Source organism: Colias croceus, chromosome 23, assembly GCF_905220415.1.
Source record: "Colias croceus chromosome 23, ilColCroc2.1".
NCBI classification, from domain to species: domain Eukaryota; kingdom Metazoa; phylum Arthropoda; class Insecta; order Lepidoptera; family Pieridae; genus Colias; species Colias croceus.
The window spans coordinates 7,571,558-7,596,927 of NC_059559.1; the positions used below are offsets into that span (position 1 = coordinate 7,571,558).

General features: G+C 38.3%; 2 protein-coding genes across 2 annotated transcripts in view; one reads left to right on the plus strand and one right to left on the minus strand.

The window, feature by feature from the left end:
- LOC123702232 (protein slit) overlaps positions 1-25,370 on the plus strand; it is a 195,397-nt gene that overhangs the window by 21,518 nt on the left and 148,509 nt on the right. The gene's annotated exons all lie outside the window — the stretch shown is intronic.
- Positions 13,585-15,094, minus strand: LOC123702231. The gene is made up of 2 exons (XM_045649927.1): positions 14,376-15,094; positions 13,585-13,951 (listed from the first exon to the last, which is right to left on the minus strand). Exons 1-2 carry the CDS (start codon positions 14,827-14,829, stop codon positions 13,896-13,898), a joined length of 510 nt encoding a protein of 169 aa, XP_045505883.1. The 5' UTR covers positions 14,830-15,094; the 3' UTR covers positions 13,585-13,895.

Here is a 25,370-nt window from a genome sequence, read left to right on the forward strand (position 1 = left end):
TCAGGAAGATGGGGTGCTACCAGGGCAATCGAGAAATTTCAAATTTGACGCAATTTTTTTTTTCAAAAATGGCCAATTTTTTGAGGCAAGATGGTGGCGCCGGTTTCTTCACTATCGGTCTGAAAATTGACTTCTGTGCTCTGATTGGTCAGATTTACAAAACTGCATACTCAGAATTTCTCTCCGACCCCCGGTTTCCATTTTCCATACATCACGAAATTCAACGGCTCTCTGAACTGGTGGCACTTAGGTTGGGGTCACCAAGGTAAAAAATGTTTAAAAACTTGGTCCGCTTCCAGGCACATAAAAATTTTTGCTAAAAAGCGAAATTTTTTTTTTCGAAAATTTTGTATGGAAATTTCCATAGTAGGAAGGGTAATTGAATAGCATCGGCAAAAGACGGCACCGCGGGCTGCTTGCTGCCCGCGCACCGCGCAACTTCGAGGGTTGACAGCCTCCCGGAGTAGAAAATATTTATTAACTTTTGAACTACCGCACGAGCCAAGCGAGCGAAGCGAGCGAGTCACGGCAGCGGCCAGCGTAAATATTCAAATAGGTAGCGAGGAGCGAAGCGACGAGCGTGTTAGGTTAACTTTTGAACTACTTACCGCACGAGCCAAGCGAGCGAAGCGAGCGAGTCGCGTCAACGGCCGGCCTAAATATTCAAATAGGTAGCGAGGAGCGAAGCGACGAGCGTGTTAGGTTAACTCTTGAACAGTTTATTATGAAAAGTCACTGCCCGCTATCGATAAGACGTTTCAAAAATTTTACCAATATTTGAATAAGTAATTTATAAGCAGTTTAGGTAGCGAGGAGCGAAGCGACGAGCGTGTAAGGTTAACTTTTGAACTACCACACGAGCCATGCGAGCGAAGCGAGCGAGTCACGACAGCGGCCGGCCTAAATATTCAAATAGGTAGCGAGGAGCGAAGCGACGAGCGTGTTAGGTTACCTTTTGAACTACCTACCGCACGAGCCAAGCGAGCGAAGCGAGCGAGTTGCGGCAGCGGCCGGCCTAAATATTCAAATAGGTAGCGAGGAGCGAAGCGACGAGCGTGTTAGGTTAACTCTTGAACAGTTTATTATGAAAAGTCACTGCCCGCTATCGATAAGACGTTTCAAAAATTTTACCATTATTTGAATAAGTAATTTATAAGCAGTTTAGGTAGCGAGGAGCGAAGCGACAAGCGTGTAAGGTTAACTTTTGAACTACCACACGAGCCATGCGAGCGAAGCGAGCGAGTCACGACAGCGGCTGGCCTAAATATTCAAATAGGTAGCAAGGAGCGAAGCGACGAGCATGTTAGGTTAACTTTTGAACTACCTATCGCACGAGCCAAGCGAGCGAAGCGAGCGAGTCGCGGCAGCGGCTGGCCTAAATATTCAAATAGGTAGCGAGGAGCGAAGCGACGAGCGTGTTAGGTTAACTCTTGAGTTTATTATGAAAAGTCACTGCCCGCTATCGATAAGACGTTTCAAAAATTTAACAATATTTGAATAAGTAATTTATAAGCAGTTTCGACTGACTGTAGAATCGCTGTAAGCAGATGTTACAAATGGAAAGGAAATTCGAATGCATTTTCAAATGTCTGAAGATTTCTGCCCTGGGATGAGCCGCGAGCTGCTTGTAGCTCGCGCACCACGCACCCTCGAAGGTGAACCGCCCCCCGGAATAGAAAATATTTGAATTTGAAATTTATAAGCACTTCCGATTGACTGTGGAATCGCTGTTTGCAGATAATAGCAAATTGACGGGGAATTTTAATGCATTTTCAAATGACTGAAGATTTCTGCCCTGGGATGCTTCGCGGGCTGCAAGCAGCCCGCGAAGCATCCCAGGGCTGCAAGCAGCCCGCGCACTACGCTCCCTCGAAGGTGGACAGCCTCCCGGAGTGGAAAATACTTGAATGTGGAATTTATAAGCATTACCGACTGACTGTAGAATCGCTGTTAGCAGATGTAACAAATGGACAGAAAATTCGAATTTATTTTCAAATGACTGCCCTATTGCTTCAACCCAGGGGCAAAAGGGGCTCGCGGGCTGCTTGCAGCCCGCGCACAACGCACCTTCGAAGGTCGACAGCATTCCAGAATAGAAAATATTTGATTTATAAGCACTTCCGATTGACTGTGGAATCGCTGTTAGCAGAAAATTACAAAAGGACTGGGAATTCTAACACATTTTCTAATGACTGCCCTATTGCTTCAACCCAGGGGCAAAAGGGGCTCGCGGGCTGCTTGCAGCCCGCGCACAACGCACCAGCTAGTCATATATATATAAAGCTACACTACCACTCACTCACTGACTGACTGACATCGGGTTTCTCGGAAACTACGGGGAAAGTTGGGGGGATTTTGACGTGATCGTGTAGAGGTGCTCCCAGTGACCACCGGAAAAATATAGCGATCTCGATCATCTTCGAAAACCAAGTGGACCCCTGGAGGTGCGCAAAAACGGTGGTACCTGGAGGGGGGGTGTCTGAACAAAAAATGCTCGGAACTGGTGGCGATTACCAGGGGTGGTGGAAAAATGGGGATTTTCGCGAAAACAAGATGGCCGCCGTACTTTGCCAAAATCGCCGTTTATGAATCCTTACGTCTCAAATTTGGCACACGTGCTCTGTTCGAGCCGGCGAATCGATCGGTGCCCCCTTCGAGTGGCTCCGGGCCCCCGTTTCCAACTTCCATACAACGTAAACTCCAACGGCCCGCGGAAACGGTGTGAGTTGGGTGGGGGGTCCCCGAACTAAAAATGATCACCACCCTGGGACGCTACCAGGGAGCCATAGTGGGACGCTCGATTTTGGAATTTTTCCATTTTTGGCGCAAACATAAAAACGTAAATTTAGACGAGGTGGTGCAATGGAGAAATACACCAATGACGCATTCATAGTCGCCCAGCTCCCAGGATATCCAGAAAAATCCGAAATCTTAAACTTTCCCTCATCTCTCGAAGACGGTCAACGGCCCGCGCAAACGGTAGCAGCTACATCTGGGGTGCTCGAACTAAACTTGGAGTAGACCTCGAGCAATTACCACAGATAGTGAAAAAAATTCAAAATGGCGGAAAAAATGGCCGCCGCCATACAAATGCTAAAATGGCCATCGCTGGTCCGATCGCGCTGAAACTTGGCACAGGGGCTTTAATCGAGCCGCACATTAAGGTGGGATACTCATAATTGAGTTTCCACCGCTGGTTTCCGAGTTTGATACAACGCGAAATTCGACGGCTCTCCGAAACGGCACTAGATAGCCGGGGGGTGTAGAACTAAAAATTGATCAGGAAGATGGGGCGCTACCAGGGCAATGGAGAAATTTCAAATTGGACGCAATTTTTTTTTCAAAAATGGCCAATTTTTCAAAGCAAGATGGTGGCGCCGGTTACTTTACGATGGGTCTAAAAATTGACTTTTGTGCTCTTATCAGCCATATTCACAAAACTGCATGCTCAGAATCTCTCTCCGACCCCTGGTTTCCATTTTCCATACATCACGAAATTCAACGGCTCTCTGAACCGGCGGCAGGTAGGTTGGGGTCATCGAAGTAAAAAATGCTTCAAAACCTGGTCCGCTTCCAGACATGCAAAAATTTTTGGTAAAAAGCGAATTTTTTTTTTTCGAAAATTTTGTATGGAAATTTCCATAGTAGGAAGGGTAATCGCATAGCAATAGCAAAAGACGGCGCCGCGGGCTGCTTGCTGCCCGCACACGGCGCAACCGCGAAGGTCGACAGCCTCCCGGAGTAGAAAATATTTATTAACTTTTAAACTACCGCACGAACCAAGCGAGCGAAGCGAGCGAGTCACGGCAGCGGCCGGCGTAAATATTCAAATAGGTAGCGAGGAGCGAAGCGACGATTGTGTTAGGTTAACTTTTGAACTACCTTCCGCACGAGCCAAGCGAGCGAAGCGAGCGAGTCACGGCAGCGACCAGCGTAAATATTCAAATAGGTAGCGAGGAGCGAAGCGACGAGCGTGTTAGGTTAACGTATGAACTACCTACCGCACGAGCCAAGCGAGCGAAGCGAGCGAGTTGCGGCAGCGGCCGGCCTAAATATTCAAATAGGTAGCGAGGAGCGAAGCGACGAGCGTGTTAGGTTAACTCTTGAACAGTTTATTATGAAAAGTCACTGCCCGCTATCGATAAAACGTTTCAAAAATTTTACCAATATTTGAATAAGTAATTTATAAGCAGTTTAGGTGGCGAGGAGCGAAGCGACGAGCGTGTAAGGTTAACTTTTGAACTACCACACGAGCCATGCGAGCGAAGCGAGCGAGTCACGACAGCGGCCGGCCTAAATATTCAAATAGGTAGCGAGGAGCGAAGCGACGAGCGTGTTAGGTTAACTTTTGAACTACCTATCGCACGAGCCAAGCGAGCGAAGCGAGCGAGTCGCGGCAGCGGCCGGCCTATATATTCAAATAGGTAGCGAGGAGCGAAGCGACGAGCGTGTTAGGTTAACTCTTGAACAGTTTATTATGAAAAGTCACTGCCCGCTATCGATAAGACGTTTCAAAAATTTAACAATATTTGAATATGTAATTTATAAGCAGTTTCGACTGACTGTAGAATCGCTGTTAGCAGATGTTACAAATGGAAAGGAAATTCGAATGCATTTTCAAATGACTGAAGATTTCTGCCCTGGGATGAGCCGCGAGCTGCTTGCAGCTCGCGCACCACGCACCCTCGAAGGTGGACAGCCCCCCGGAATAGAAAATTTTGAATGGGGAATTTATAAGCATTACCGACTGACTGTAGAATCGCTGTTAGGAGATGTAACAAATGGATAGGAAAGAATGCATTTTCAAATGACTGAAGATTTCTGCCCTGGGATGAGCCGCGAGCTGCTTGCAGCTCGCGCACAACGCACACTCGAAGGTGGACAGCCCCTCGGAATAGAAAATATTTGAATGGGGAATTTATAAGCATTACCGACTGACTGTAGAATCGCTGTTAGGTGATGTAACAAATGGAAAGGAAATTCGAATGCATTTTCAAATGACTGAAGATTTCTGCCCTGGGATGAGCCGCGAGCTGCTTGCAGCTCGCGCACCACGTACCCTCGAAGGTGGACAGCCCCCCGGAATAGAAAATATTTGAATGGGGAATTTATAAGCATTACCGACTGACTGTAGAATCGCTGTTAGCAGATGTAACAAATGGACAGAAAATCCGAATATATTTTCAAATGACTGCCCTATTGCTTCAACCCAGGGGCAAAAGGGGCTCGCGGGCTGCTTGCAGCCCGCGCACAACGCACCAGCTAGTTATTATAATATATAAAGCTACACTACCACTGACTCACTGACTCACTGACATCGGGTTTCTCGGAAACTACGTGGAAAGTGGGGGGGATTTCGACGTGATCGTGTAGAGGTGCGCCGAGTGACCAGAGGAAAAATATAGCGAACTCCAACACCCTGGACAAGAGGGTGGACCCCTGGAGGTGCGCAAAAACGGTGATACCTGGAGGGGGGGTGTCTGAACAAAAAATGCTCGGAACTGGTGGCGATTACCAGGGGTGGTGGAAAAATGGGGATTTTCGCGAAAACAAGATGGCCGCCGTACTTTGCTAAAATCGCCGTTTATGAATCCTTACGTCTCAAATTTGGCACACGTGCTCTGTTCGAGCCGGCAAATCGATCGGTGCCCCGTTCGAGTGGCTCCGGGCCCTGGTTTCCGACTTTCATACATTGGAAAATCCAACGGCCCGCGGAAACGGTGCGAGTTGGGTGGGGGGTCCCGGAACTAAAAATGATCACCACCCTGGGACGCTACCAGGGAGCCGTAGTGGGACGCTCGATTTTGGAATTTTTCCATTTTTGGCGCAAACATAAAAACGTAAATTTAGCCGAGGTGGTGCAATGGAGAAATACACCAATGACGCATTCGTACTCGCCCAGCTCCCAGGATATCCAGAAAAATCCGAAATCTTAAACTTTCCCTCATCTCTCGAAGACGGTCAACTGCCCGCGCAAACGGTAACAGATACATCTGGGGTGCTCGAACTAAACTTGTAGTAGACCTCGAGCAATTACCACAGAGTGCAAAAAAAATTCAAAATGGCGGAAAAAATGGCCGCCGCCATACAAATTCTAAAATGGCCACCACTGGTCCGATCGCGCTGAAACTTGGCAAAAGAGCTTTAATCGAGCCGCATATTAAGTTGGCATACTCATAATTGAGTTTCCATCGCTGGTTTCCGAGTTTCATACAACGCAAAATTCGACGGCTCTCTGAAACGGCGCGAGATAGGTGGGGGGTGTAGAACTAAAAAATGATCAGGAAGATGGGGTGCTACCAGGGCAATCGAGAAATTTCAAATTTGACGCAATTTTTTTTCAAAAAATGGCCAATTTTTCAAAGCAAGATGGTGGCGCCGGTTACTTCACGATCGGTCTGAAAATTGACTTCTGTGCTTGAATCGGCCAGATTTACAAAACTGCATACTTAGAATTTCTCTCCGACTCCCGGTTTCCATTTTCCATACATCATGAAATTCAATGGCTCTCTGAACTGGTGGCAGGTAGGTCGGGGTCGCCGAAGTAAAAAATACTTCAAAACCTGGTCCGCTTCCAGGCATATAAAAATTTTTGGTAAAATGCGAAATTTTTTTTTTTCGAAAATTTTGTATGGAAATTTCCATAGTAGGAAGGGTAATAGGAATAGCATCGGTAAAAGACGGCACTGCGGGCTGCTTGCCGCCCGCGCACCGCGCAACCTCGAGGCTCGACAGCCTCCCGGAGTAGAAAATATTTATTAACTTTTAAACTACCGCACGAACCAAGCGAGCGAAGCGAGCGAGTCACAGCAGCGGCCGACGTAAATATTCAAATAGGTAGCGAGGAGCGAAGCGACGAGCGTGTAAGGTTAACTTTTGAACTACCTACCGCACGAGCCAAGCGAGCGAAGCGAGCGAGTCACGGCAGCGACCAGCGTAAATATTCAAATAGGTAGCGAGGAGCGAAGCGACGAGCGTGTTAGGTTAACTTATGAACTACCTACCGCACGAGCCAAGCGAGCGAAGCGAGCGAGTCGCGGCAGCGGCCGGCATAAATATTCAAATAGGTAGCGAGGAGCGAAGCGACGAGCGTGTTAGGTTAACTCTTGAACAGTTTATTATGAAAAGTCACTGCCCGCTATCGATAAGACGTTTCAAAAATTTTACCAATATTTGAATAAGTAATTTATAAGCAGTTTAAGTAGCGAGGAGCGAAGCGACGAGCGTGTAAGGTTAACTTTTGAACTACCACACGAGCCATGCGAGCGAAGCGAGCGAGTCACGGCAGCGGCCGGCCTAAATATTCAAATAGGTAGCGAGGAGCGAAGCGACGAGCGTGTTAGGTTAACTTTTGAACTACCTATCGCACGAGCCAAGCGAGCGAAGCGAGCGAGTCTTGGCAGCGGCCGGCCTAAATATTCTAATAGGTAGCGAGGAGCGAAGCGACGAGCGTGAGGTTAACTCTTGAACAGTTTATTATGAAAAGTCACTGCCCGCTATCGATAAGACGTTTCAAAAATTTAACAATATTTGAATAAGTAATTTATAAGCAGTTTCGACTGACTGTAGAATCGCTGTTAGCAGATGTTACAAATGGAAAGGAAATTCGAATGCATTTTCAAATGACTGAAGATTTCTGCCCTGGGATGAGCCGCGAGCTGCTTGCAGCTCGCGCACCACGCAACCTCGAAGGTGGACAGCCCCCCGGAATAGAAAATATTTGAATGGGGAATTTATAAGCATTACCGACTGACTGTAGAATCGCTGTTAGGAGATGTAACAAATGGATAGGAAATTCGAATGCATTTTCAAATGACTGAAGATTTCTGCCCTGGGATGCTTCGCGGGCTGCTTGCAGCCCGCGCACTACGCTCCCTCGAAGGTGGACAGCCTCCCGGAGTGGAAAATACTTGAATGGGGAATTTATAAGCATTAACGACTGACTGTAGAATCGCTGTTAGCAGATGTAACAAATGGACAGAAAATTCGAATATATTTTCAAATGACTGCCCTATTGCTTCAACCCAGGGGCAAAAGGGGCTCGCGGGCTGCTTGCAGCCCGCGCACAACGCGCCCTCGAAGGTCGACGGCATTCCAGAATAGAAAATATTTGAATTGGTAATTTATAAGCACTTCCGATTGACTGTGGAATCGCTGTTAGCAGAAAATTACAAATGGACTGGGAATTCTAACACATTTTCTAATGACTGCCCTATTGCTTCAACCCAGGGGCAAAAGGGACTCGCGGGCTGCTTGCAGCCCGCGCACAACGCACCAGCTAGTCTATAATATAAAAATGAATCCCAAAATATGTTGGTAAGCGCATAACTTGAGAACGGCTAAACCGATTTCGTTAATTCTTTTTTTATAATATTCCTTGAAGTTCGAGGATGGTTCTTATGTAGAGAAAACGTGAATATGTACCACGGGCGAAGCCGGGGCGGACCATAGAAAAAATTTGATCATGAGGCGGGTCTCGAACCCGCATCCTTTCGCGCCAATCCGGCTGTGTCAGTGCCAGAAATTATGTTAGGGAGCCATCCCTCAAAACAATTGAAAAATATATCCTATAGGAATAATGTAGCTGTCTGAATGTGAGATAATTTTCCTCAAAGTATAATTAATATAGTGATAGTGGTGATAACATTATAATTTCTTGAAATCGGTTAAAAAAAAATTAAGAGCTCTTTGGTTTAACTTTGGTTTAACTTTAGTTATAGTATTCTTAATCTTTGGTTAATTTTTATATCCATACTAATATCATAAATGCGAAAGTAACTCTGTCTGTCTGTTACTCAATTACGCTTAACTACTGAACCAATTTGCATGAAATTTGGTATAGAGATATTTTGATACCCGAGAAAGGACATAGGCTACTTTTTACCCCGGGACATAGGATAGGGTTTATCCCGGAAATCCCACGGGAACAGGAACTATGCGGGTTTTTCTTTTACTGCGCGGGCGAAGCCGCGGGTGGAAAGCTAGTTAACAGTCATGCATTATCGACAGCTAGTGATGTCCCGATAGTGTTGTTTGCATATCGATAGATGTGTTTATCGACAGCTACGTTGAAGGTCGGAGTTATCTGATGCGTAAATATTTGTATATTGTCGTCGAATTTTATGTTTGTTAGTATGTCGTGTTATATGGAAATGAAGCACACTTTATAAGATGGTATATATGAAAAGCTTTTTTGGAGATTTTTGAAGTGATATTTCTTTATGCGCGTTGAGAGTAAAATTTCAAGTCGCGTTATGGCAATACCGTCACGTCATGGATATAAGCGATTTTGGTATCTTTGAATCTTGCTAAAGACGTTTCACTTCTGACACGTGTGCTCGGCCCACACGCTGTTTTTAATTGATTTTTGTTTATTTAGTGTTGAGTAATTTTCTGTGTTCGACTAGATACCTTTCGACTGGGTGAACCGATCCTGATGATCCTTTTTAAGGTGATTCCTCCCATGTGTTCCTTTTTAAATTTAGTCTAGCTTTGATAAGGTGAAGGCGATTTTTTATAAAATTATTTTATTAATATTTTTATAGTTATTCTTCTGCTCTCTGAATCTATACTAATATTATAAAGGTGAAGAGTTTCTTTGTTTGAACGCGCTAATCTCGGGAACTATTGGTCCGATTTGAAAAATTCTTTCAGTGTTAAATAGCTCATTTATCGAGGAAGGCTATAGGCTATATATCATCACGCTACGACCAACAGGAGAGAAGCCACGGGGGTGAAACCGCGCGGAGCAGCTAGTGAATAATATCTATATATATAAAAGAAAGTCGTGTTAGTTACTCCACTTTTAACTCAAGAACGGCTGAACCGATTTAGCTGAAAATTGGCAGGGAGGTAGTTTAGAGCCAGGAGAAGGATATAGGATACTAAATACGTACCACGGGCGAAGCCGGGGCGGACCACTAGTAAAATATAAAAATTTGTCATAATTAGACACATGGTAATACTTGACCCCAATGATTTAACCACAAAAAGGTTAACTGGAACAGCGAGTAAACCCATTAGTTTAATATCCCATAAATCTGGTCAACGATATCACGACACGTTCACACGGATGCGACACTATATCTCATATACGATAAAATGTCGTGTAGTATAGTGAATTAATGGAAACTTTAGTTTAGTTTGTACACACCAAATTAACGTAACATAAAATGAAATACAATATAAATTGCACAAAAAGCGACCTTATGGCTACAGCGCCATCTCTTCCAGGTGACCCTGGTAAAATATAGTGTCATGAGAGAGCTGAATCCATACTTAATATTATAAATGCGAAAGTAACTCTGTCTGTCTGTCTGTTACTCAATCACGCCTAAACTACTGAACCAATTGCCATGAAATTTGGTATGAAGATATTTTGATACCCGAGAAAGGACATAGGCTACTTTTTATCCCGGGAAAATGACGCAATCCCGGAAATCCCACTGGAACGGGAACTATGCGGGTTTTTCTTTGACTGCGCGGGCGAAGCCGCGGGCGGAAACCTAGTTATTTATAAATTGATTTATTAATGATTTAGTATCAGATATATCTATACCTAAATTAATGGCACTGGTTTTTAAAAACTATCGAATTAAACAGTTTTTAATTTATTCATTTATCGATTCCTTGACCAAAATAAAAACCACATGAACAAGTACAAGTTTTAATAAACAGTTGTAATTATTTGCGAATTGAATTGAATTTTGATAACGTATATACTTTGAAGTAAACTAGTAGCTTTCTGGTTTTACTTGTATTGAATATATTAATTACTAGCTTACCGCTCGCGGCTTCGCCCGCTTTGTCTAAAACCTAATAAATTATGTACTAAAACCTTCCTCTTGAATCATCTCTATCTATTTAAAAAAACCGCATGAAAATCAGTTGCGTAGTTTTAAAGATTTAAGCATACATAGGTACAGAGAAAGCGACTTTGTTTTATACTATGTAGTGATTAAAGACTACAAAAAGGATACAAAATAATTTAAATTATCGTATCGTCGTAATGTAAACGTTACACAAAGTATCGCGTGCTCCGCTGCCTGTAATCCGTGTTTTTTAGTATTTTACAAATTATTGCTCTTGTTCTTTATTAATACTCCACCTAATTACCTACAATGTTGTATTAAAAAATATAATTTTTAATCTGTATAATTTTTTATGAAAGAGAAGTAAGTATAAATTTATCTGTGCTTTCGCGGTAAAATTCGATTGTAGTTATGCTTCTTTGGTTTTGAGAAGTATGTATTTTATTTACTTACTGCTGATAGTGATAGTTTTTAAATTACTTCATTACTTTGCTTAATATTTCCTTTCCTACCAGGTTGCCTGGAAGAGATTGCTGTGTAGCAATAAGGCCGCCTATTGTGCAAAATTGTTGTACCTTATTAGTTTGTATTTCATTTCTTAAATTGTTTTGTATTTTATTATACGTATATATGTGTTATAAATAAATAAAATATTTATATTAATTACAATTTATAACAAGTTATAGAACTTAAGTTAGTGAAAGTACTATGTAGTTAGTGTATGTTATTGAATTTGAGTGACATATTAAAAACAAGTTTTCTGTAATGTATTCACAAATGTTTAAATTAAATGCATTTATATTGTTAAGTGAACTATGAAAGATTTCAGAAAATGAATTTCAGAAGATCAATTTTTACCAAATAGAAAGTTGTATTTCGTTTACAAGGACCTTTAATTGGATTTTATCTCAAAGAATTTAAGAAGCCTTCGACATCTTTAATCAGTAAATTATCTGGAAATATAATCATAATTTATCCTTAATTACGTAGAAGCTGTTTAGTGTAAGATTTATAGCGATGCATTTGATTGTGGTCACATGTCTTTTTATGTTTTTTAATGATATATCGCTGAGGGGTGCTGCAGGGTTACATTCTTGGTCCTATACTATTAATTACATTTGGTTCTGATACAATTTATGCTTGTTTCATTAGATGTGTATCTTAATTGGTTTGGTTAGTTGTAAAGGTTGCTTCATGCTGATTAAAAGATAATAAAAACTCATCGGCGTGTATTTGATTAGTAATGAATGGGCGGTTTTATTGGAGTTTGTGTTTATCATATTATATTATTGTATCTTTTTGGGTGTGGTTTTTTGAGACTTTAATCTTTGTAAAGATTGATAGAATTGCTTAAGAGGTGATTTTCTATAACTCTGATACGAATGAATGAAATTGAAACTGGTATCGTTTTTTATGTGCTATGAATTTCATCCTCCTGCCTTGTCAGTTGTCAATAAAAGAAAATGCCTATTTTAAAAACCTCTCTTTTGTGTAGACTTAAGCGCTAATCGCTGTTTCAAAATGCACAATCTGACTACAAGATGTTCAAAATATTTACCCCAAATATATTTTTTAACAATAAACTTAAGATTATCAGAACTAAATTAATTTTAAATGATATTCAGCACCAGCTTTCAAATAAAAAAGTATTATCAAAATCAGTTCGTCCAGTCGTAACTTCTGAGGTAGTTACCTAACACCCGAAAAAATCTTTGAATTGAGAACCTTCTTTTTGAAGTCGGTTGAAAAAGGAAAATTGTGTCGTAAGATAACATTAAACCCTGCGCAGATTGGGGCTTGTGTTTAATTGTTTTGCGAGACAAAGGAAACTTGTAGTATTCAACATGTCATGTAGGGCTGCCAACTAGTTATTTATTTATGTAGTATATTGTTTTGTTGCGTTATTTACGTGGTAAGAGTGTAATGTAGTTATAAATATAAATGTTAAACGCTTTGGTGTTGGCTAAATCAGTGTGTTTTTACGGGATGTAAAATATATATGTGGGGATGGTGTAAATGAAAAGCCAAATTCGCCCAATCGATTTATTTCCCAGACACCGGTTACTTAACAAAAATACATTTCAACAATCCTCCATTACCTCGTACCAAAAAACACAAAGTCAAGTCATAGACAACATAGATCGTTTTACAGTCTACAGATAACATATCCACAGATTAAATAATAGAAAAGCACAGACTAAAAATAAAAGTAGTTATGAAATACAATCTTAATTATTTATCCTATTCCCACACGGTCATCCTGCAGAATCATCTGTCCCAGATGAGTCAACAGTCGTAGATGATCAATATGGTAAGTAGACAATGGTAAATCACCTTTATCTATTACATGTAGAAATCCTTCCTTCTTTCCTCTTTTATTTGAATTAAGTATACATTCCACGCAATTATCAATGTTTGTTTTAATCTTTTCTTTTAAATTCTCCATATAATAATTTCTATTTATTAATTCCTCAGTCTTAACACAACCAAAATGTCCGTTTTCATGATGTTTTCTTATAATTTCATTTTGCATTTTCTTAGGTACAACCATTAATTTATTTCCGTCCTTAATCTTCCATAACATTCCATTCTTCTTTTTTGCAAGCACTATTGGACTAGCATAATCAGACTTACTTGTTTTTATTATTCCTTCATCAAGCCATTCTTTAATCTGTTTGTCAACAATGTTAAGCTCCAAAGGTGACAATCGTCGTGGATTCTGATAAACTGGTACATCATCGGTTAATAATATTTTAAGTTTTACATTTGATGCTTTAGTACATCTTTTGGGGTTATATTCTTTTATAATATTCTGTATTTTATTCTTATATTCTTTATTTTCAATATTTGTGATATCTTTATTTTCATTCTCTAGCATTGTAAGGTGTAATATTCTTGTTGCAGTGATAGTTCCAGATTTAAAATTGATTTCTACTTCTTTCAGTACAGGATTTCCTAATATAATGTTGACAGGGATAGCGCCATCATCAACAACATAAAATAAAGTTTCAAAATAACAATCATCAATTTCAATTTTTGCTGTGAAAGATCCTTTTGTATAAATTTCCCTTTCAGCTATTCCAGTTAAAGTTTCTGTTGTTCCTGAACTATAAGATAACAATTTTTCACCTTGAATCTTCCTAAAATAAGACATAATTATTAAATTAGCATCGCTTCCGGTATCAATCAGGGCTTCTACATCAATATTATTTATTTTCAGCTTCTTGAAAGGTCTCACATCAATATTATTTTTAGTTGACATAATTTCCAAACTCTTTTTTATACTTTTAGAACATTCAGTTGATTTATGGCCAAACAAGTTGCATTTAAAACATTTAATGCCTTTAGTACAATTAGGCGACTCATGATCTAAATCTCCACAATTGAAACATCTCTTTACTCGTAGTGTTTTTTGAATTTTCATGCCAATGGACTTTGATACTGAATTACTTTGAATCTTATTAGGTGAATATGATTTTTTCTTAATTTCTGAATAAATGTCTAATTTCTTTCTGAATTCTTTAATGTTACAAGCGCCATATAAAATATTTTTGTTGGACTCACTGTCTTTAATACCGTCGATGACATATTCCATCAGGGCTTCATCTTCAACATTCCCAAGTACTGCAAGTTCCTTCATATGTAAAAAATATTGCTGATGAGTCTCATTCATCTTCATCCGGCGAGTTGAAAGTCTCTTGTGAACAGTTGCACTGTTCAACTTCTTACCAAATTCCTCACGGAGCTCAGACTTAAGTGTATCCCACGTGGTGGTCCCACTTAGTGAACGTAAAAATAGCTTGGCGGTTCCCGCGAGAAGCCGCTTCGAAAATATGAGTTTTTCTATTTCGCCCCATTGCATTAAAGAGGAAATATCTTCAAAATCTTTTACGAATGTTTCGATGCCATAGGCATCATCACCCGAAAATGGCGTCATTGATTTCTCTAAGTCATTGAAGGAAATACGCGGCGATGGTTCACCACAATCATCATCATCTTTTACTCGTTTCGGCGGCATGTTGAATAATGTAAATAAAAAGTTTTATAGTCTTCAAGTCGTAATCGTATAATCATAAGCTTCTTTAAATCTTAGTCTTCGTTCGTAATTCGTAAATTCTTAATCAAGTTAAATCACCGGCATCATAGTCTTCGTCTGTTTTTTCTTTATTCCACCATCCCGTATCCCGGACGAGCCCCCAAATTATGTGGGGATGGTGTAAATGAAAAGCCAAATTCGCCCAATCGATTTATTTCCCAGACACCGGTTACTTAACAAAAATACATTTCAACAATCCTCCATTACCTCGTACCAAAAAACACAAAGTCAAGTCATAGACAACATAGATCGTTTTACAGTCTACAGATAACATATCCACAGATTAAATAATAGAAAAGCACAGACTAAAAATAAAAGTAGTTATGAAATACAATCTTAATTATTTATCCTATTCCCACATATATTTTATATAAATTAGTGTTTCATTTACAAGTTTATTTACTGATAATATACAGTTATAATCAAACAAACTCTAACATATTTTAATAAGACTTCTTCTAGAAGCACTTTTGAATCGTCATTACTCATTACATATTTTTAACATTTTCCACCGATTCGGAAAGCAGTATCTATGGAGAAGAAAGAAAAAATCGTATTATTTTTTAGAACGTTAAAGCATAATGATATCTACTATAATAATTTAATATATATAATTACTAGCTTTCCACCCGCGGCATCGCCCGCGCAGTCAAAGAAAAACCCGCATAGTTCCCGTTCCCGTGGGATTTCCGGGATAAAACCTATCCTATGTCCTTTCTCGGGTATCAAAATATCTCTATACCAAATTTCATGCAAATTGGTTCAGTAGTTAAGGCGTGATTGAGTAACAGACAGATAGACAGACAGAGTTACTTTCGCATTTATAATATTAGTATGGATTTAGTTAATGAAAAGACATGGGTTCAAATCCCGCCCTACGATCAAAATGTCTAATTTCCAAAAACCATTATTTATACATAAATAAAAACCCCAGGTAGCAGCCCTGTGCATTGACAGCTAATTAGGCAGTCCCGTTGAGACGGTGTTTGCGTTCCGGAGGTGGGACGGACATACATAGTACATACCTTTGACCAGGTTATTCATATTTTCATTAGATGTGATGATTGAAATAAGATATCTTTACCTGTGATCTTTACATTTTCTGGCTATAAATAAGTACTTATTTCTGTTGTATGATTACTAATTGTTCAACTAGTTAACAGTGTAAAACTTTAAACTACGAAAATAAATAAATAAATATTTCAGGACAATTTTTACACACGGCACGATCTGATCCCATACTAAGCTTTCGCTTGTGTTATGGAAACCAGATGGCTGATAAACATACATATATATAATTTTAAATAAATACTTGCCAAGACACGCTTTTAACGAAATTATTGTACTGTTAATTTGTGATAAGTGTACACTTAGTATGTGAGTATAGTTTTGATTAAATCTGTCCATTTAAAGTTGCTCAAAATCGAGTCTATATTAGTCGATTACAGACAAACATACAAATATATTGGTGAAGCTAAAATAAAAGCGTGTTAAAATGTAATCTCACGAAAATCACACTATCTATTTATTTTATTTCAGATGCAAAAATAGAATTGTTTTATCTTTAAAAACTGAAATTCCGAAAACTCTCCAGTAAGAAAATACGCTTATTTATTCTGGCAGCGGTGTGTTGTTCCAAACTAAATATAATATCTAAACAGGGAGGAAACGGGAACTACTTAGTGACGAGAGATCTCTTTAAGATGAGTAAATGCTTCTTTTCCAAACATACAACAGAATTTATTAAACCCATATAGTAGGAGAGCCTGTAGGAGATCGTCCTTCACCGATCTGATAATCAGATGAGACGTATTTCTTATTAAATATTTTTTATAAACAAATGTGCCTATAATAATTGCTTGCCTATCGAAAAGTGGTCATTTCTAAAGAAAACTGATCAGTGAAACAGATGTATGCATAATGCATCTGCCCCTTACCCCACTTGGGGACATGGCACTTCACTTCACATATTACATTTAATTCAAACTTTGTACACTTATCATGGATCGATGACAATAAGTAATTTCATGAGTCTAAAAATTTTATGTCTAAAATTTTTTTAACTATTTTAATTATTTTAACTTAATTTTTTTAACCAGTTACCTATCATCTAATTGACCTGGTTAGCCAAAATTCCCAGCTGTCAGAGTACACATCTCACTGCTTCCCGAGAGACGAATTATCGAGTAGATAATAATTAAGTTAACAGATATACTGTTAAATAGCTGCAGCGATACGCGCGGACGCGATTTGGATGGGTGGGCGTATCGTTCAATCATTCATTCTTTTAATTTTAACTTCGGTTTTGCAATAAATGTTTTTGCGACACTCTGTACTACTTCACTACATAGTATATAAAAAGCTTCGCTTTGTGTGCTTAGAACTTTAAAACCATGCAACGGATTTTGATGCGGTTTTTTTATTGATAGAGCTATATTCTCTTGAATATAAAGCTAGAGTTGTTTGTTTAAATGCGCTAATCTTAGAAAGAACTGGATAGATTTCAAATATTCTTTCACCGTTGGATATTATGTACGTCATCGCCCTAGCGGCTCTGGAATCTATACTAATATTATACAGCTGAAGCGTTGGAACTACTGGTCCGATTTGATAAATTCTTTCGGTGTTAGATAGCCCAATTATCGAGGAAGGCTATAGGCTATATATCATCATGCTAAGACCAACAGGACCGCTCCTGTGCCCCGTGGTTTTGCTCCGCAGCAGCCAACAATGCGGGTAAAACCACGGGGCACAGCTAGTATTTAATATTTGTCATTGATGCTGGCTCCGCTTGCAATGACACGAGACAAAAACAAAAATATAACATCGTCTGTCCGCTATCGTCACCGCCACCGACAGAAAGCTCATTTCAGCGATTTCTGTCGGTGAAAGATTTTTCAAAATCGGTACAATAGTTTCGGAGTTTAATTGGTTTAAAAACGATTTTTTTTATATTCATTTAGTACATCTAAGTAAATAATATGTAAAATGCAACAAAATTGTTTTGTTTGAGTTATGTCAGATTTTTTTGGACATTTTGAAAAAAATCCATACATTTAAATTTGTCTATTTATCAGTTAAAATATTTTTTTAATTTGACCCTACTCATTCTGTCAAGTCGGTTAAGTTGTTGTTTTCACTTGAATAAGTTTAAGGATTAAGTAACTTAAGCAGTGAGGAATGTGTAGAAAAAATGTAAGTTGAGCCTTTTTTGGTATTTGATTGTCATGTTTTTAACTCAATTTGATACTTTGTGATGAAAAAAATCTGTTTTTTTTTCTTATATTATGGTGCGATCGACTGTTGTGTTCTATCTATACTAATATTATAAAGAGGAAAGGTTTGTAATTATGTATGTATATATGTATGGTTTTCACGCATAAACTACTGGACCGATTTCAAAAATTCTTTCACCATTAGAAAGCTGCATCTTCACTGAGCAACATAGGCTAGGTTTTATCCCGGAAATCCCACGGGAACGGGAACTATGCGGGCGAGGCCGCAGGCGGAAAGCTAGTACATTATAAATATTCTTTAAAATTGTATACATTGCACTTAATGCTGTCAAATTTATTAACAGGTTGATTTCCTTGCTCCCTATAAACGGCTGAACTTATTTTGATTAATTGCCAAATTAATAGATCTTCTATTTTCCAACATTAGAGTAATCGTCTATAATCCTTAGTTTGGGACCCACTGTCGTACATTTAACATTAAGTGTAAATCATATAATGGACAAATAAATTTATTTCATTTCATTTCATTTCATTTCAATATTATATATAAATGTATGTTTATTACGTCATGTGCTACTACGAAACGGCTAAACCGATTTTGATGAAATTTACCATACTGATAGACCACAAAAAAGCACCTGTGTTATGGACAAAGGCCGCCAACACATCTGCGAGTCCCCCCAGTGTTGCCCTCATGCTAAATAGATGAAATGAGATTAGTGTTTGAACCGGTTTCAACCCATATATAAGGGTTGCCAGCTCTCTAGAGTTAGTACTGAGAATAAAATATTGGTGGATTCGAAATTCACTGAGAGAAGGAAAAAATCAGTCAACATCGATTTTAAATTTAAGGTCTCAAAATTAGCTTTTTTCGTATTATTTTTACTACATACCTATGTATATATAATTACAATAATTACACCACTTTTAGGATTTTTTTGTGTGTAGGTACCTATTAGGTCTAAAAATAGGCCTTAGGTATAACTATTTTTAAGTAAGTCGGCAAAGGTTTGATCAGTAAAAATAAGTAATGTATTAAACTTTTATTAAAATAATTTCTCCTTGTGACAGCCCTACTGCTGACCCCTAGCAATTAGTAAAGGGATCGGACCTCGGTAGAGAACACGCTTCTACTTAAATACTATAGCGTGACGTTTTTAAAAATCATTATAAAAAAACCTATGTTCGTTTTTTCCTTAAAACAAACGGAAGTTCGGATCTTCATTATTTTTTGTCACTAGCTGTGCTACGCGGTTTTACCCGCATTGCTCCGCTCCTGTTGGTTTTAGCGTGATGATAATATATAGCCTATAGCCTTCCTCGATAAATGGGCTATCCAACACCGAAAGTATTTTTCAAATCTGACCATAGACCATAGACCAGGACCATTGCTCCTGAGATTAGCGCGTTCAAACAAATAAAACCTTCAGCTATCAGTATAGATAAGTTATAGGTAGCTTTTTACCAGTAAAAGTAGCATCAAAATCAGTCTAACCGAAAAATTCTTTCGGTGTTGGAAAGCCCATTTATCGAGGAAGGTTATAGGCTATAATATCATCACGCTACGACCAACAGGAGTGGAGCCAGGAGGGTGAAACCGCGCGGAGCAGCTAGTTTTTTAAATAAAATATAACCGTTTAAAGTGGATCAAAATCGAGTCTAAAACATATACAAAAATACAGGTGAAGCTAATAAAAGCGTGTTAAAACTGAAAACCACGTTTTTATCATTTACTCAGTGACCTCTTTCAGACCCCAAAGTGCGTTGTTTGCGCTAAAAATCTAAAATCAACCCTCTACCGTCACAGCGTGAAAGGGGACTGACCAGTACAGTGGAATGTGGGGACTATATACATTTAATCTATACTAATATTATAAAGCTGAAGAGTTTGTTTGAACGAGCTAATCTTAGGAACTACTGGTCCGATTTGAAAAATTCTTTCGGTGTTAGATAGCCCATTTATCGAGGAAGGCTAAGGCTATATATCTCGCTAAGAGCAACAGGAGCGAAGCAATGCGGGTAAAACCGTGGAGCGCAGCTAGTTAGCTACATTTATATTTAGCTAGGAAGTAAGTTTATAAGTTATGAAAGAAATTAAAGAATGGAAAAAAGGAGTGTTAAAGTTTTTCAGATAAGTGTATTAACAGATGTAGTTAATTAAATTTTGATATCAAAATAGTAGTAGGTAGTAGTTAATATTATTTATAGGTAGTTATTCTAGTAGGTTCCCTAAATAATCAATTCAAATATTATATTGTTACATTAATAACACAGTAAGTAACTATCTCTCTGCATCATCACTACATAGTATAAAACAAAGTCGCTTTCCCTGTCCCTATGTCCCATTGTATGCTTAAATCTTTAAAACTACGCAACGGATTATGATGCGGTTTTTTTTAAAAGATTGAGTGATTCAAGAGGAAGCTTTTAATATTTAATATATTAGTTTTAAGATAAAGCGGGTGAATCCGCGGGCGGAAAGCTAGTCTTATATGTTATGTTGTAATTATGAATGAAATAAATTATAATAATATAGGCTAATGCCTTCTTAACCCTATAACGGTTTAAAAACAGTGTTCTTCATGACAAAGTTTTTTATTTGTGGCTTATGTAAATGTAAATTACATATACTTTACAACGAACAGATACTGGGTCTGTTAAATAATGCTAATAATATATGAAATAACGTTTTAACTTTTATAAAGTCCTTAATACTTAATCCTACTAATATTATAAATGCGAAAGTTTGTGAGGATGTGTGTGTGTGTGTGTTTGTTACTCTTTCACGCAAATTCTACTGAACCGATTACAATGAAATTTAGCACACATATAGAGGGTAACTTGGATTAACACATAGGATAGGTTTTATCCCGGAAATCCCACGGGAACGGGAACTATGCGGGTTTTCCTTTGAAAACGCGGGCGAAGCCGCGGGCTCAAATCTAGTCTTTAATGTTAAAAATGGAAGGATTTATTGTAACAAATAATCACGAAATCTCTAAGATAAAAAAATCGAGCACACGTGTCAGAAATGAAACTTCTTTGGCAAAATTCAAAGATACCAAAATCGTTGCCTTACTCCATGACGTGACGGTATTGCCATGACGCGACCTAGAAACTTTACTCTAAGCTCCTAAAGAAGTTTCACTTCAAAAAAATAACCCGTATCAAAGTACAACTTTATCAACGTAGTAATTTTGTTCGCACGTATGTATGTGTGTAGCCCCAGAACCAATAGACTTGGCCCCTCTACTGGAAAGAGCTTAAAGTATTTACTGAATACTTAACGGATTTAATTCCAACACTAATTGTCCTACTGCGTTCAATTTTAACCGTTTTCAAGGGGGATTTAAAAAATGTGTGCGTGTAAGAAGTGAAACTTCTTTATGACCTTATTTTTCAAAAAATAATTTACTTTATGCAACTTTACAGAAATACGTCGAATCACACGTGGTAGGGGTAAGAAAAAGATGGCGCGTAACGGAAAAATGTCACGCGTAACGAAAAAATGTTACACTAAATTTTTTTCAGTTAAATTTGTTTCAATTTTTTTAAATAAAGAAGATTCACTTCAAAAAAATGTCTCGGTCTGGCAGGACACAGAAGGCTGAGGCTCTTTAGGGACAAGTAGGTGACTTGTCCCTAAATAAAATCGATCAGTGAAACAGATGTATAATGCATCTGCCCCTTACCGCACTTGGGGACATGGGACTTCACTTTAGTAGAAACTGCACACATCCATAATTTCAGAATATCATATACATATTGATATATAATATGTACACAGTCTATTCAAAATCAATAAAATTAAACCAAACAATGTCAAAAAAGCGCTCCAAAAATTCAAAAGGGGTCTTCGAAATTCCCTTACAAATCGCTAATACTACGGCCACACTACCGTGATATGCCAATAATTATTGCCACAACTTTAACAACACCTAGGTGTAACCACGACTTATGGCCATAATTCTACAATGCCAATCAATATGACAAATGGCGGTAGGCAATAGCTCCGGTGGCGGTATTCTTTCGCACATCAAAGAAGATTACCGCCGTAATTATTGCGTATGCGGCCACACTACCGTTTGTCCAGTGTGCAATATGAGCTCACCGGCGACGCACGTATCGACCGACATGGAGTGGTCAAATGAAAAAGCGCTCGATGGCGCAAATTTTTGGAATTCTTGGAATTCTTCTCTTTGGGATCTTGGGGATACCCAACAGAAGAACTATAAACATCGCAGTGTACACAATGATGCGTGGCGTCGGATCAAACAAAATTTATCATTTCCAAACTGTACAATAGATGATTTGAAAAAGAAAAAATCCTTTTTAAAAGAAAGAATCCTTGATGAATTATTACAGAAACCATATTATATATTAATTATTAAATAATATTTTTTTGCTGCGGTAAATGCCAATAATTACCGACATATCTAGGTAAACTGTAGTGTAACCACACCAGTTCATGCAGTAATTTAGACGGTAATTTAATGCCATAATTATTGCGGTAACAGCCCGGTAGACGGTAAGGTAGTGTGGCCGTAGCATAAGGAATTCCCTTAAATGCAATTAACATAATACTCGAGTCCCGGAGGACGTCATTGTATGAGATTATTAAATTTATTAGAACGGGAGCAACGACCTCGCACCTTCGGCACATCTCCATACATTTATGGTGCCCTGGTACTTTGGTCTGTGTGTACTTTAGAGATGAATGAATAAATTTGAATAAAAAATGAATGAATTAATGAATAATGCTATGTTAACAAATTCTCTACCACTTTATTTTAATAATAAACGCGAAAGTATGTAATTTTACATTTATACATCACTACATAGTATAAAAAAAGTCGCTTTCTCTGTCCCTATGTATGCTTAGATCTTTAAAAATACGCAACGGATTTTAATGCGTTTTTTAATAGATAGAGTGATTCAAGAGGAAGGTTTTAGTATATAATTTATTAGGAGACAAAGCGGGCGAAGCCGTGAGGGGAAAGCTAGTATAATATAAAATAAGTTCGACTTATATTGGTGACTGTGTCTGTTTAAATTAAAAAATCATAACAATTTAAAGTCATAATAAGCCATTGTCACATTTTTAATTTATTTATGAGTAATAATAATAATTTACACTTTAAGGTACTTTCATTCTTATGAAATACTGTAAAGGTACAAGTCCGAGACGGGCCGCAGACCGCAAACTGCAACAGCAAACTGCAAGCGACACCACTTGTTTCTATGAACATCTATGAAATTGATTCTAAACGCGGCGAGACTGCTGCCTGCAGACGCAACGCGCAGCGATTCATAGATGTTCATAGAAACAAGTGGTTTCGCTTGCAGTTTGCTTTTGCAGTTTGCGGTCTGCGGCCCGTCTCGGACTTGTACCTTAAGTACAGTAATTACAGAATTTACATTTTTAACACACTTTTTATTTACAAGCTTCATCTAATGTTTGTAAGGAGCCGATTCCTTTACACACGATTTTGACCCACTGTACCTTTATACACTTATCAAGAATCAATGAAAATACAATAATTTAATGAGTTTCAAGCGTGTGTTTTATTAATTAACAGTATTATTGAAGTGAAAACTTCTTTAGCGGCGTTGGATATAAAATCTTAAACTCGCGTCAGGACACGTGGCCTGATCGAAAAAGCGTGACGGATGTTTTTTTTTAGCCCTTATATTCCATGCGTAAGACGGATACCATTCCAAAATATCAAACATGCTGAACGTTAATAATCAAGTTTTCACTTCTGCCGGCACTCCCGGAGTGCAACCCGTCTTTTTTATATAAATGTACTAGCGGTCCGCTCCGGCTTCGCCCGTGGTACATATTTCGCAATAAAAGGTAGCCTATGTTTCTCAGGGTCTAAAGATTGTCTAATGTCTGTGCCAAATTTCATAAAAATCGGTTGAGAGGTTTAAGCGGGAAAGCGTAACAGACAGACAGACAGAGTTACTTTCGCATTTATAATACACTAAAAGAATTTTTCAAATCGCTTCTCTAGTTCCTGAGATTAACGCGTTCAAACAAACAAACTCTTCAGCTTTATAGTATTAGTATAGATAGATTAGTGATGATTATTAAAAAAACATCGAAAACCCATAACCAATTTTTTTGCAGTCGGTATACATCTTCCCTTTTAGTGGTCATAAAAATGATCCTAAAATTTAAGTGGGTCAAAGATAAACCACAACTATTGCAGAAAAAGGTTATCTGCTATCTCTATCTCTCATACCTATTTAGAAAGGGATTAACGTGTCAAATTTTTTTGTTTAGAAAAGTTTTTTCGAATAGTTATAAGGGTTCAAATATTATAAATGCGAAAATGTCAGTTTTTTATATCTTGACCGATGAACAAATTTGAGATTAATTTTGATTATAGATAGGTATATAGAATACTAGCTTTCCGCCCGCGGCTTCGCCCGCGTTTTGAACGAAAAACCTGCATAGTTCCCGTTCCCGTGGGATTTCCGGGATAAAACCTATCCTATGTGTTAACTCAAGTTACCCTCTATATGTGTGCTTAATTTCATTGTTATCGGTTCAGTAGTATTTGCGTGAAAGAGTAACAAACATACACACACAAACACATACATCCATCCTCACAAACTTTCGCATTTATAATATTAGTAGGAAGGATATGATTTTCACAGTTGAATAAGCTGATGGTGATGATATCCATACTTAATATTATAAATGCGAAAGTAACTCAGTCTGTCTGTTACTCAAGCACGCCTTAACTACTGAACCAATTTGCATGAAATTTGGTATAGAGATACATATTTTAATACCCGAGAAAGGACATAGGTTATTTTTTACCCCGGAAAATAGGATAGGTTTTATCCCGGAAATTCCACGGGAACGGGAACTATGCGGGTTTTTCTGTGACTGCGCGGGCGAAGCCGCAGGTGGAAAGCTAGTAAAAAATAAGTTATTTTAAAAGAAATATTAAATTCTGATTACATTTTAAGTTAACAGAATATCATGTTACATTGTTTAACTTGACTCAACTTTCGAAACTTTAAGTTACGAGTTTTAAACTGTTCAACGGTTTATTACCTTCTTTGTTTTAATACAATGGATTTCAAAAAAATATGATATATTTATCTATATCCACATTTTACACAAATGAAAATTAATGTACAAATAAAAAGGCATTTTCAAATAAGATTTAAATGTATAATTTGTAAGCTATCAGTCGAAAGTCTCATCAA

Excerpts from the sequence above, each read along its gene's own strand:
- LOC123702231 (XM_045649927.1), bottom strand. The coding sequence starts at position 14,829 with ATGCCGCCGAAACGAGTAAAAGATGATGATGATTGTGGTGAACCATCG. Across the intron at positions 13,952-14,375 it reads CATCGACGGTATTAAAGACA|GAAGATTCAAGGTGAAAAAT; the intron begins GTGAGTCCAACA and ends GTCTTATTTTAG.